Genomic DNA, 12,500 nt, shown 5'->3' with positions numbered 1-12,500 from the left:
GGTGATCTGTTTAGAGCTGTAGAAGTGATCTGTTTAGAGCTGTAGAAGGTGATCTGTTTAGAGCTGTAGAAGGTGATCTGTTTAGAGCTGTAGAAGGTGATCTGTTTAGAGCTGTAGAAGGTGATCTGTTTAGAGCTGTAGAAGGTGATCTGTTTAGAGCTGTAGAAGTGATCTGTTTAGAGCTGTAGAAGGTGATCTGTTTAGAGCTGTAGAAGTGATCTGTTTAGAGCTGTAGAAGGTGATCTGTTTAGAGCTGTAGAAGATCTGTTTAGAGCTGTAGAAGGTGATCTGTTTAGAGCTGTAGAAGTGATCTGTTTAGAGCTGTAGAAGGTGATCTGTTTAGAGCTGTAGAAGTGATCTGTTTAGAGCTGTAGAAGGTGATCTGTTTAGAGCTGTAGAAGTGATCTGTTTAGAGCTGTAGAAGGTGATCTGTTTAGAGCTGTAGAAGATCTGTTTAGAGCTGTAGAAGGTGATCTGTTTAGAGCTGTAGAAGCCACAACGGGGACCAGGATGTAAACAAAGGGTCTCTGGGCGATGGCCGAGGGTCCCGCCTAACGACTGGAACAATAACATTTCTAACGCGATCCGCCATTGCAGAGAGATCGCCCGTCGAAAATGGCTGGTTTTGACCACAAACAATGATATGGAGATATGGACCTTTTTCTCAAGATCCCATCATTGGGGCGGATGCACGTCCGTCACATCCGTCCATTCCCTTGGATACACACTCAACGGGTGTATTTGCAAAAACGAGGATATACTTTTTGGGCCATCAATGTGTTAACACATTGATGGCACATTGATGTGTTAACACATTGATGGCCAAGATCGCATTGATGCGTTCTTTCCAAAAAAAATTTTTTTTTAAATTCCACAAGGGGCGACCTAACATAGCTTTGGAATGATCGATCGTCACTCAGAGAAGAAGTAGTCGATGTGACGTCTTTCCAAAAAACCAGGAAGCCATCCGCCCCAGCGATGGGATTCCCTGAAAAACAGCTGTAACTCAGTTTCTTTCTTTTGCATTGAAAACCACTAGTTTTCAGCGGGCCGAAGCCCCAACATGGCGGATCGCGGTTGGAACGTTGTCGTTCCTATGGATACACAGATCCCTCCGCTAACCCACGGGGACTATTTTGTTTGTGTTTTTGGGACACAACGTCGCTTCCACTGCGTTTCAAATATCATGGGATTGAGGTAATTACGCTGGCAAGGGATAGAAAACTATGTTTAATATCTTGGCAATCAATGTGTTAAGTTTTAGGGTTAGTGTTAAGTGTTAGTGTTAAGTGTAATCTTCTTTCAAGAAGATACGTTTTATTGTCATTTGACAAATAAGAATAAAAACACACACTATTGACAATCTTGGAAATCTTAATAGTGTGTTGCTACTATTATTGAAAATACTACAAAGTGCAAATGGGAAAACAAGGATTACGCGGCGCAATCTTTAAAATAAACCAAAGAAAAACTTGTTTCAGTGTTGCTACTGTTAAATATAATATGAAAGAACTATGTAACAGGTTTGTTCTAATGTTAGTGCTAAAAAATTATGAACACTTTATCATGTGATGCTTGAGCCTCATCATTTCTTCTTTTCTCTGCCTCCGATTATTGTTGACTCTTTTCCCTCTCTTCTAACCTAACCGTGTGTGTGTGTGTGTGTGTGTGTGTGTGTGTGTGTGTGTGTGTGTGTGTGTGTGTGTGTGTGTGTGTGTGTGTGTGTGTGTGTGTGTGTGTGTGTGTGTGTGTGTGTGTGTGTGTGTGTGTGTGTGTGTGTGTGTGTGTGTGTGTGTGTGTGTGTGTGTGTGTGTGTGGTTCTCCTAACAGGAACACAAGGTTCTCCTAACAGGAACTCCTCTCCAGAACTCGGTAGAAGAATTGTTCAGTTTGTTGAACTTCCTGGAACCTCTTCAGTTTCCTTCAGAGAGGAACTTCCTGGATGAGTTTGGAGATCTGAAGACTGAGGAGCAGGTACACACACACACACACACACACACACACACACTCTTCAGGCCATACTGAAGCCCATGATGTTATAATTTAATGTTATAATGTACTAGACCATACCCGTCGGGGGATATGAGCACCCACGCTCGTTTCACGGGTGTGGCAACACCGGCGCTTGTTTCACGCACATGATTTGGTAACCCGGGAGCCAGCGAACACAAAAACGCTAATAAACAGAAAGCGAAAAACAGGCTTTGGTGTTCCGTGCACATGGTATTGGTCTAGTGCTACAGGCTGAGGAGGAGGCTAGGTCTAGTGCTACAGGCTGAGGAGGAGGCTAGGTCTAGTGCTACAGGCTGAGGAGGAGGCTAGGTCTAGTGCTACAGGCTGAGGTGGAGGCTAGGTCTAGTGCTACAGGCTGAGGTGGAGGCTAGGTCTAGTGCTACAGGCTGAGGAGGAGGCTAGGTCTAGTGCTACAGGCTGAGGTGGAGGCTAGGTCTAGTGCTACAGGCTGAGGAGGAGGCTAGGTCTAGTGCTACAGGCTGAGGTGGAGGCTAGGTCTAGTGCTACAGGCTGAGGAGGAGGCTAGGTCTAGTGCTACAGGCTGAGGTGGAGGCTAGGTCTAGTGCTACAGGCTGAGGAGGAGGCTAGGTCTAGTGCTACAGGCTGAGGAGGAGGCTAGGTCTAGTGCTACAGGCTGAGGTGGAGGCTAGGTCTAGTGCTACAGGCTGAGGAGGAGGCTAGGTCTAGTGCTACAGGCTGAGGTTGAGGCTAGGTCTAGTGCTACAGGCTGAGGTGGAGGCTAGGTCTAGTGCTACAGGCTGAGGTGGAGGCTAGGTCTAGTGCTACAGGCTGAGGTGGAGGCTAGGTCTAGTGCTACAGGCTGAGGCTGAGGCTAGGTCTAGTGCTACAGGCTGAGGTGGAGGCTAGGTCTAGTGCTACAGGCTGAGGAGGAGGCTAGGTCTAGTGCTACAGGCTGAGGTGGAGGCTAGGTCTAGTGCTACAGGCTGAGGTGGAGGCTAGGTCTAGTGCTACAGGCTGAGGAGGAGGCTAGGTCTAGTGCTACAGGCTGAGGTGGAGGCTAGGTCTAGTGCTACAGGCTGAGGCGGAGGCTAGGTCTAGTGCTACAGGCTGAGGCTAGGTCTAGTGCTACAGGCTGAGGCTGAGGCTAGGTCTAGTGCTACAGGCTGAGGAGGAGGCTAGGTCTAGTGCTACAGGCTGAGGTGGAGGCTAGGTCTAGTGCTACAGGCTGAGGCGGAGGCTAGGTCTAGTGCTACAGGCTGAGGCTGAGGCTAGGTCTAGTGCTACAGGCTGAGGCTGAGGCTAGGTCTAGTGCTACAGGCTGAGGTGGAGGCTAGGTCTAGTAATGTAATAATGTGTAATGTAATGTTATAATGTAATGTAATAATGTATAATGTAATGTATAATGTAATGTAATGATGTATAATGTGTCTCCAGGTAAAGAAACTTCAGGCCATACTGAAGCCCATGATGTTGAGGAGACTAAAGGATGATGTGGAGAAGAATCTGGCTCCTAAAGAAGAGACCATCATAGAGGTGTGTGTGTGTGTGTGTGTGTGTGTGTGTGTGTCTTCTTCTGTCGTATGTCCTTAGACATTCAGCTCCGTTGCAGCAAGCCAGTCCAGTGTGTCATTGTCTAGGTCAATTAAACCACGATCACCATTAGGTGGCCGGTATTTGGGGCAGCTGGTCATAATTTGTTCCACAGTCTGTTCTGGATCCCCACATTCGCATTGGGCATTGTCTGTGAGACCCCACTTGTGCATTGATGCATTGAAACGTCCCACACCTGTCCTCAGGCGATTGAGGGTTGTCCACTCCTTGCGTGGGAGGTGCTGGCCAGGAACATCTGCTGCGTCCTCGATGTATTTGTGAAGCCTGGATGGTTCTGCTGCCTTCCACTGGTCCCTCTATCTTGCCTTCACCCAGGAAGCCTTGGAGGTGTCTGCTGGTGTTGTGCGGAGCAGTTCCTGGGCCTGTGTGGCAAAGTGACGACCTTGTGGAGGAGGTGGGATTCACTCATCTGTGCCTTCCGAGCGAGGGCCAGCGTGGCGGCTCCTCGTCTGACCTCTGCTGGAGCGATTCCAGCGAGGACAGGCAGTTGGTTTGTTGGAGTGGCTCGTAGACATCCGGAGACGGTCCGTAGGGCGGTGTTGAGGGCAGCATCCAGCTTCTTCACATGAGGGCTACGGCTCCAGACTGGGGCACAGTACTCAGCGGCGGGGAACACCAGAGCCTCGGTGGAGATGCGCAGTGTCTTTGTGGTGGCTCCCCACGTAGTACCGGCTAGACGGCGTATCAAGGCGGCACGGGCGGTGGTCTTTCCCTTGACACTGTCCAGGTGTTGTTTGAATGACAGTGTTCTGGCCAGCTTCACCCCAAGGTATGTCGGGGAGGACTGGGACTGTAGCCGGGCATCTTCAACCATGATGTTAATTTCACGGGTTGCTTCCTTGTTGTAGAGGTGGAACATTGTTGATACAGTCTTCTCAACACTGAGCTTGAGGCGCCAGTTCTTCAGGTATGAAGACAGAATGTTCATGTCCTCAGAGAGGCCCTCTTCTACTGCTTCCCAGGATGGCTTGCTGAGCAAAATTGCCAGGTCGTCTGCATAGCCGTACTTTATTGATGTTGTTGTGGGTAGGTCGTGGATGTAGATGTTGAATAACATCGGTGCCAGCACTGAGCCCTGCGGGACACCGTTCTTGAGCTTTCTCACCCTGCTGCTTTGGCCGTTACTGGTGTGTAGCCGAAAGCTGCGGTTGCTCAGCAACTCCATTATGAAGCTCACCATGTGCTTGTCTGGGATGGTCTCCAGAAGCTTCATATGTAGCCCACGCAACCAGACAGTGTCGTAGGCAGCCGTGAGGTCTAGGAAGACGGCACCCGCCTTCTCTCCTGCCTGGAAGCTGTCTTCTATGTCGTGGCACAGAAGGGTCACCTGGTCTGTTGTTGACATACCGCTTCGAAAGCCAGCCTGTTCTTTGGGCAGCTGGGGGTCGATCACTGGGGTGAGGCATGCCAGGATGAGGCGTTCAAGGAGCTTGAAGGGTACGCACAGCAGTGAGATGGGCCGGTATCCCTTTGGGTCATCGCTCGGCTTGTTTGGCTTTGGCAGGGCGATCACCTTAGCACGACGCCAGATCTTTGGCAGCTTTGAGTACTGGAGGCATGCAGAAAGGAAGGAACAGAGCCAGTCAGTTGCCTTCTTGCCTTGATGTTTCATGTACTCAGGGTGGATGCCGTCTATGCCTGGTGCCTTACCAGTCTTCAGGCGTTGTGTGGCCAGATCGATCTCTTTCGTCGTGAAGTTGATGGATAGGTTGAAATCACATCCTGGGGCCCTGAGCAGCTCGTGGACTCTTGCTGATGTTTTTCTATTGAAGTCCTTGTCTGCGTTAGGGAAGCGGCCATTACTCAGCAGAAGCGACGCGATGGAGTTTGCAGTGATGGGGCACTGCGGAGGAGTTGTTGACCTTCCAGTCAGCTTGTTCAGGGTCTGCCACCCCTGTCGACTGGAGTGTGTGAAGTCAATTGACTCTACTGTCTCAGTCCATCGTTGGCTACGTTTCTCATTTAACCTGCAGAATAGGTCGTCTGCTGCTTTGTCCCTGTCTTCGCTGGTTTGTGCTCCTGTATGGGAGCGAAGAAGTTGTTCACATTCTTCATCCCAGCAGGGAACGTAGGCTTTGCGCACACCGCGGGGGATGTTGTCCTTGGCGGCAGCCAGCAGCATTTTGCAGTACGAGTCGTGCAGAGTAGAAGGTGCATGGCTCCTTTAGGTCGTATAGGAGTGTAGCATCAACAGTTGAGGCCCAGTCTACGAGGAAGTCACCATCAGCGTTGGAGCTGCTGTAACCCCAGTCTGTATGGTGGCTGTTGAAGTCACCAGCGTACACGGCAGGGGCTGGGACATCTGGCAGGGACGATGGGACCAGTCTACTGGGTGGTGGTTTGTAGATGTTGACAATGGTGGTGTCTTGCACTTTGGTTGTAATGTATTCTATCTCTGCACCCTCTGGAGATTGTCCGGCGGCTGACCAGGCCATATCTTTGCGGACAAATGTAGCAATGCCATGATGTTTATTGGCGATGTGGCCGGCCAAGATGTACCCAGGGACCCTCAGGATGTTCTTATTTTCCTGGTGGGTCTCCTGCAGGGTGATCACTGTCACGTTGTTTTTGCTGGCTATGTGCTCAAGGATGTTGATCTTGGCAATGGTGAGACCTTCGACGTTGAGCTGGAGAAGCGCTAGCGCTGGGGCTGTGGTCGGTGGACGTTGTGAAGACATTTGTTTCGCTTAAAGGGCATGCAACCTTGCAACTACTCTTTAGCTACTTGCAGGGGAGGCCACGTGGAGGCTGTCTTCTTCTCCCCCTGTGTGTGTGTGTGTGTGTGTGTGTGTGTGTGTGTGTGTGTGTGTGTGTGTGTGTGTGTGTGTGTGTGTGTGTGTGTGTGTGTGTGTGTGGCTAGTATATCTTTGATAGCCTAGGCCACAGGTTGGTTGTGAGGGGCCTTTAAATGGCCGGCCTCTCCAAAAGGAGGGCCAAACAGTTAGTGAGCGTGCATGTATGTGTGTGTGTGTGTGCGGCTCTATTATTTTATCTCTACGTAGAATGTTAATGTTGCACTTTATGGCAGTTATGGACGTTTTCCTCCAAATGCAGCCAATCATGTTAACGATGTTAACGACAGCCTAACATTAGCGGGTCAAGACCTCAATAACTACTGAATATCTTACAATTTACAATTTAGGCATTTAGCATCAGTCTAAACATGTTAAAACATCTATAATCTGTACATGAAACTATCTACAAATGAGCCTGGTATCTGTTATTAAATTACATTTAGCTTTTGCATAAGCCTACAAGGTCATCAAGCTAGGTCTAGTGCTACAGGCTGAGGCTAGGTCTAGTGCTACAGGCTGAGGTGGAGGCTAGGTCTAGTGCTACAGGCTGAGGCTAGGTCTAGTGCTACAGGCTGAGGTGGAGGCTAGGTCTAGTGCTACAGGCTGAGGTGGAGGCTAGGTCTAGTGCTACAGGCTGAGGTGGAGGCTAGGTCTAGTGCTACAGGCTGAGGTGGAGGCTAGGTTTAGTGCTACAGGCTGAGGTGGAGGCTAGGTCTAGTGCTACAGGCTGAGGCTGAGGCTAGGTCTAGTGCTACAGGCTGAGGTGGAGGCTAGGTCTAGTGCTACAGGCTGAGGTGGAGGCTAGGTCTAGTGCTACAGGCTGAGGTGGAGGCTAGGTCTAGTGCTACAGGCTGAGATGGAGGATAGGTCTAGTGCTACAGGCTGAGGTGGAGGCTAGGTCTAGTGCTACAGGCTGAGATGGAGGATAGGTCTAGTGCTACAGGCTGAGGTGGAGGCTAGGTCTAGTGCTACAGGCTGAGGTGGAGGTGGAGGCTAGGTCTAGTGCTACAGGCTGAGGTGGAGGTGGAGGCTAGGTCTAGTGCTACAGGCTGAGGCTGAGGCTAGGTCTAGTGCTACAGGCTGAGGTGGAGGCTAGGTCTAGTGCTAAAGGCTGAGGTGGAGGCTAGGTCTAGTGCTACAGGCTGAGGTGGAGGCTAGGTCTAGGCTAGGTCTAGTGCTACAGGCTGAGGTGGAGGCTAGGTCTAGTGCTACAGGCTGAGGTGGAGGCTAGGTCTAGTGCTACAGGCTGAGGTGGAGGCTAGGTCTAGTGCTACAGGCTGAGGTGGAGGCTAGGTCTAGTGCTACAGGCTGAAGTGGAGGCTAGGTCTAGTGCTACAGGCTGAGGTGGAGGCTAGGTCTAGTGCTACAGGCTGAGGTGGAGGCTCAAGGATCTATAGATCAGAAGTGTGGTACTGTTATTGTCCTCAGTGTAAAGGTGGTTTCAGACGGGTCATGTGATCATTATTGTTTTGTCCTCTTGCACGTATCGGGGGAAAAAAGCTATTTAACCCCAATCCAGCTCTTGCCGCCTGCGGGCGTGTGCACGAAACGAGGACGAGCGTGAGAATTCACGGGACCGCTCCCCGTCTCAAACCACCTTTAGTGTGCTCACTGCGGAGAACACACAACATAGTGGAGGCCAATGGTTCCCAAATTGGGGCTTGGTACCCCCAGGAGGGTCCCTGTATTGTTAGCCAACAGGACAATAAAGAGTTTATCATCACCAGGTGGAGTTGACCAACATGACAATAAAGAGTTAATCTTCACCAGGTGGAGTTAACCAACATGACAATAAAGAGTTAATGTTCACCAGGTGGAGTTAACCAACATGACAATAAAGAGTTAATGTTCACCAGGTGGAGTTAACCAACATGACAATAAAGAGTTAATGTTCACCAGGTGGAGTTAACCAACATGACATTAAAGAGTTTATCTTCACCAGGTGGAGTTAACCAACATGACAATAAAGAGTTAATCTTCACCAGGTGGAGTTAACCAACATGACAATAAAGAGTTTATCTTCACCAGGTGGAGTTAACCAACATGACATTAAAGAGTTAATCTTCACCAGGTGGAGTTAACCAACATGACAATAAAGAGTTAATCTTCACCAGGTGGAGTTAACCAACATGACATTAAAGAGTTAATGTTCACCAGGTGGAGTTAACCAACATGACAATAAAGAGTTAATGTTCACCAGGTGGAGTTAACCAACATGACATTAAAGAGTTTATCTTCACCAGGTGGAGTTAACCAACATGACAATAAAGAGTTAATCTTCACCAGGTGGAGTTAACCAACATGACAATAAAGAGTTTATCTTCACCAGGTGGAGTTAACCAACATGACATTAAAGAGTTAATCTTCACCAGGTGGAGTTAACCAACATGACAATAAAGAGTTAATCTTCACCAGGTGGAGTTAACCAACATGACATTAAAGAGTTAATATTCACCAGGTGGAGTTAACCAACATGACAATAAAGAGTTAATCTTCACCAGGTGGAGTTAACCAACATGACATTAAAGAGTTAATATTCACCAGGTGGAGTTAACCAACATGACATTAAAGAGTTAATATTCACCAGGTGGAGTTAACCAACATGACAATAAAGAGTTAATCTTCACCAGGTGGAGTTAACCAACATGACATTAAAGAGTTAATATTCACCAGGTGGAGTTAACCAACATGACAATAAAGAGTTAATCTTCACCAGGTGGAGTTAACCAACATGACATTAAAGAGTTAATGTTCACCAGGTGGAGTTAACCAACATGACAATAAAGAGTTAATATTCACCAGGTGGAGTTAACCAACATGACATTAAAGAGTTTATCTTCACCAGGTGGAGTTAACCAACATGACATTAAAGAGTTTATCTTCACCAGGTGGAGTTAACCAACATGACAATAAAGAGTTTATCTTCACCAGGTGGAGTTAACCAACATGACATTAAAGAGTTTATCTTCACCAGGTGGAGTTAACCAACATGACATTAAAGAGTTTATCTTCACCAGGTGGAGTTAACCAACATGACAATAAAGAGTTTATCTTCACCAGGTGGAGTTGACCAACATGACAATAAAGAGTTTATCTTCACCAGGTGGAGTTGACCAACATGACAATAAAGAGTTTATCTTCACCAGGTGGAGTTAACCAACATGACATTAAAGAGTTTATCTTCACCAGGTGGAGTTAACCAACATGACATTAAAGAGTTTATCTTCACCAGGTGGAGTTAACCAACATGACAATAAAGAGTTAATCTTCACCAGGTGGAGTTGACCAACATGACAATAAAGAGTTTATCTTCACCAGGTGGAGTTAACCAACATGACAATAAAGAGTTAATCTTCACCAGGTGGAGTTAACCAACATGACATTAAAGAGTTTATCTTCACCAGGTGGAGTTAACCAACATGACATTAAAGAGTTTATCTTCACCAGGTGGAGTTAACCAACATGACAATAAAGAGTTAATCTTCACCAGGTGGAGTTAACCAACATGACATTAAAGAGTTTATCTTCACCAGGTGGAGTTAACCAACATGACATTAAAGAGTTTATCTTCACCAGGTGGAGTTAACCAACATGACAATAAAGAGTTTATCTTCACCAGGTGGAGTTAACCAACATGACAATAAAGAGTTTATCTTCACCAGGTGGAGTTAACCAACATGACAATAAAGAGTTTATCTTCACCAGGTGGAGTTAACCAACATGACAATAAAGAGTTAATCTTCACCAGGTGGAGTTAACCAACATGACATTAAAGAGTTTATCTTCACCAGGTGGAGTTAACCAACATGACAATAAAGAGTTAATCTTCACCAGGTGGAGTTAACCAACATGACATTAAAGAGTTTATCTTCACCAGGTGGAGTTAACCAACATGACAATAAAGAGTTAATGTTCACCAGGTGGAGTTGACCAACATGACAATAAAGAGTTAATGTTCACCAGGTGGAGTTGACCAGCATGACAATAAAGAGTTAATGTTCACCAGGTGGAGTTGACCAGCATGACAATAAAGAGTTAATGTTCACCAGGTGGAGTTGACCAACATGACAATAAAGAGTTAATGTTCACCAGGTGGAGTTAACCAACATGACATTAAAGAGTTTATCTTCACCAGGTGGAGTTAACCAACATGACAATAAAGAGTTAATGTTCACCAGGTGGAGTTAACCAACATGACAATAAAGAGTTAATGTTCACCAGGTGGAGTTAACCAACATGACATTAAAGAGTTTATCTTCACCAGGTGGAGTTAACCAACATGACAATAAAGAGTTAATGTTCACCAGGTGGAGTTAACCAACATGACAATAAAGAGTTAATGTTCACCAGGTGGAGTTAACCAACATGACAATAAAGAGTTAATGTTCACCAGGTGGAGTTAACCAACATGACAATAAAGAGTTTATCTTCACCAGGTGGAGTTGACCAACATGCAGAAGAAGTACTACAGAGCCATCCTGGAGAAGAACTTCAACTTCTTGTGCAAGGGAGCCAATCAGCACAACATGCCCAACCTCATCAACACCATGATGGAGTTACGCAAGTGTTGTAACCACCCCTACCTTATTACTGGTACAGTCCATATTTAACCACCCCTACCTTATTACTGGTACAGTCCATATTTAACCACCCCTACCTTATTACTGGTACAGTCCATATTTAACCACCCCTACCTTATTACTGGTACAGTCCATATTTAACCACCCCTACCTTATTACTGGTACAGTCCATATGTCTGTCTGTCTGTTCCTCTCTCTCTCTGTAGTAAAGAGATGATCAATGTTGAAAACTACAAGTAGAGATATTAATAATAATATATGTATTAATATCATATCTATACTGTAGATGTAATGATATTAATAATAATATATGTATTAATATCATATCTAAACTGTAGATGTAATGATATTAACACATTGATTGCCAAGGACGTAGATCTACGCCAAAAAAAAAAAAAAGATCCACAAGAGGGCGCTCTAATGCAACTTAGGAATGATCCCTCGACTCTGCTAGAAGGAATGGACGGATGTGACGTCATCCCAAAAAACGTCACTTCCGTCCAATCCTTTATTAGGATTTGTAGAAAAACACTTTTTTACGAGGCGAGAGCAACAAAATGGCCGATCGTGGTAGAAATGTTTTTGTGGATAGATGAGACCCTCCCCCATCCCCATGAGACCCTCCCCCATCCCCATGAGACCCTCCCCCATCCCCATGAGACCCTCCCCCATCCCCATGAGACCCTCCCCCATCCCCATGAGACCCTCCCCCATCCCCATGAGACCCTCCCCATCCCCATGAGACCCTCCCCCATCCCCATGAGACCCTCCCCCATCCCCATGAGACCCTCCCCCATCCCCATGAGACCCTCCCCCATCCCCATGAGACTTAAGCAAGGAAATACTTCGTTTTGTTGTTACTTTTGAGTCAATTTATTTATTTATTTATTAAATAGCCGTGTAATAAGCGGGATAATGTATGAGGAGGTTGTCATTATTGAAATTTAAAGCTATCGCGTCTGTGGCCCTGTCGGGCTTTAAACATCAATTATGACCACCTCCCCATACATTATCCCTTACATATACCGTAGATGTATATATATATATATATATATATATATATATATATATATATATATATATATATATATATATATATAGAGAGAGATGTAATGAGGGATCAGACACTGCACCATTTAAATTTTTTTCTCCTCTGTAAATATAAAGCTATTTGTGTTTGTTGAATATGTATTAATGTGTTAATATTCTATGCTATGTTGATGAATTGAATATATAGGACCACAATGGAAACAAGTTCCCGGGACATTTTTTTGTTATCCTTTGAGAAAAAAAGTGTTTTACTGGTTCTACTTGTTGACTGATAAAGTATCTGCAGTTCAGACTTCTCTCCTTTCCTCTCTGTCTGTCTGTCTGTCTATCTGTCTGTCTATCTGTCTGTCTGTCTGTCTGTCTGTCTGTCTGTCTGTCTGTCTGTCTGTCTGTCTGTCTCTCCATCCATCCAATAGGAGCGGAGGAGAAGATCCTGGATAACTTCAGGAAGAGTCAGAGTCCAGACTCGTGGGACTTCCAGCTCCAGGCC

The 12,500-nt window shown here is 46.3% G+C and overlaps 1 protein-coding gene across 1 annotated transcript in view; it reads left to right on the top strand.

Moving 5' to 3' along the window:
- Positions 1-12,500, top strand: part of chd6 (chromodomain helicase DNA binding protein 6) — a 129,009-nt gene that overhangs the window by 47,728 nt on the left and 68,781 nt on the right. Inside the window, 4 exon segments of the mRNA XM_080425021.1 lie at positions 1,831-1,974; positions 3,409-3,507; positions 10,817-10,973; positions 12,427-12,500. The exon segment at positions 12,427-12,500 is cut by the window's right edge and continues 137 nt beyond it. Of these exon segments, the coding sequence (XP_080281147.1) occupies positions 1,831-1,974; positions 3,409-3,507; positions 10,817-10,973; positions 12,427-12,500 (474 nt within the window).

Source organism: Gymnoscopelus braueri (genome assembly GCF_963280865.1).
Source record: "Gymnoscopelus braueri genome assembly, chromosome: 3".
Lineage (NCBI taxonomy): Eukaryota > Metazoa > Chordata > Actinopteri > Myctophiformes > Myctophidae > Gymnoscopelus > Gymnoscopelus braueri.
The sequence above is the reverse complement of the archived record's forward strand: the minus strand, read 5'-3'. Positions and strand labels throughout refer to the sequence as shown.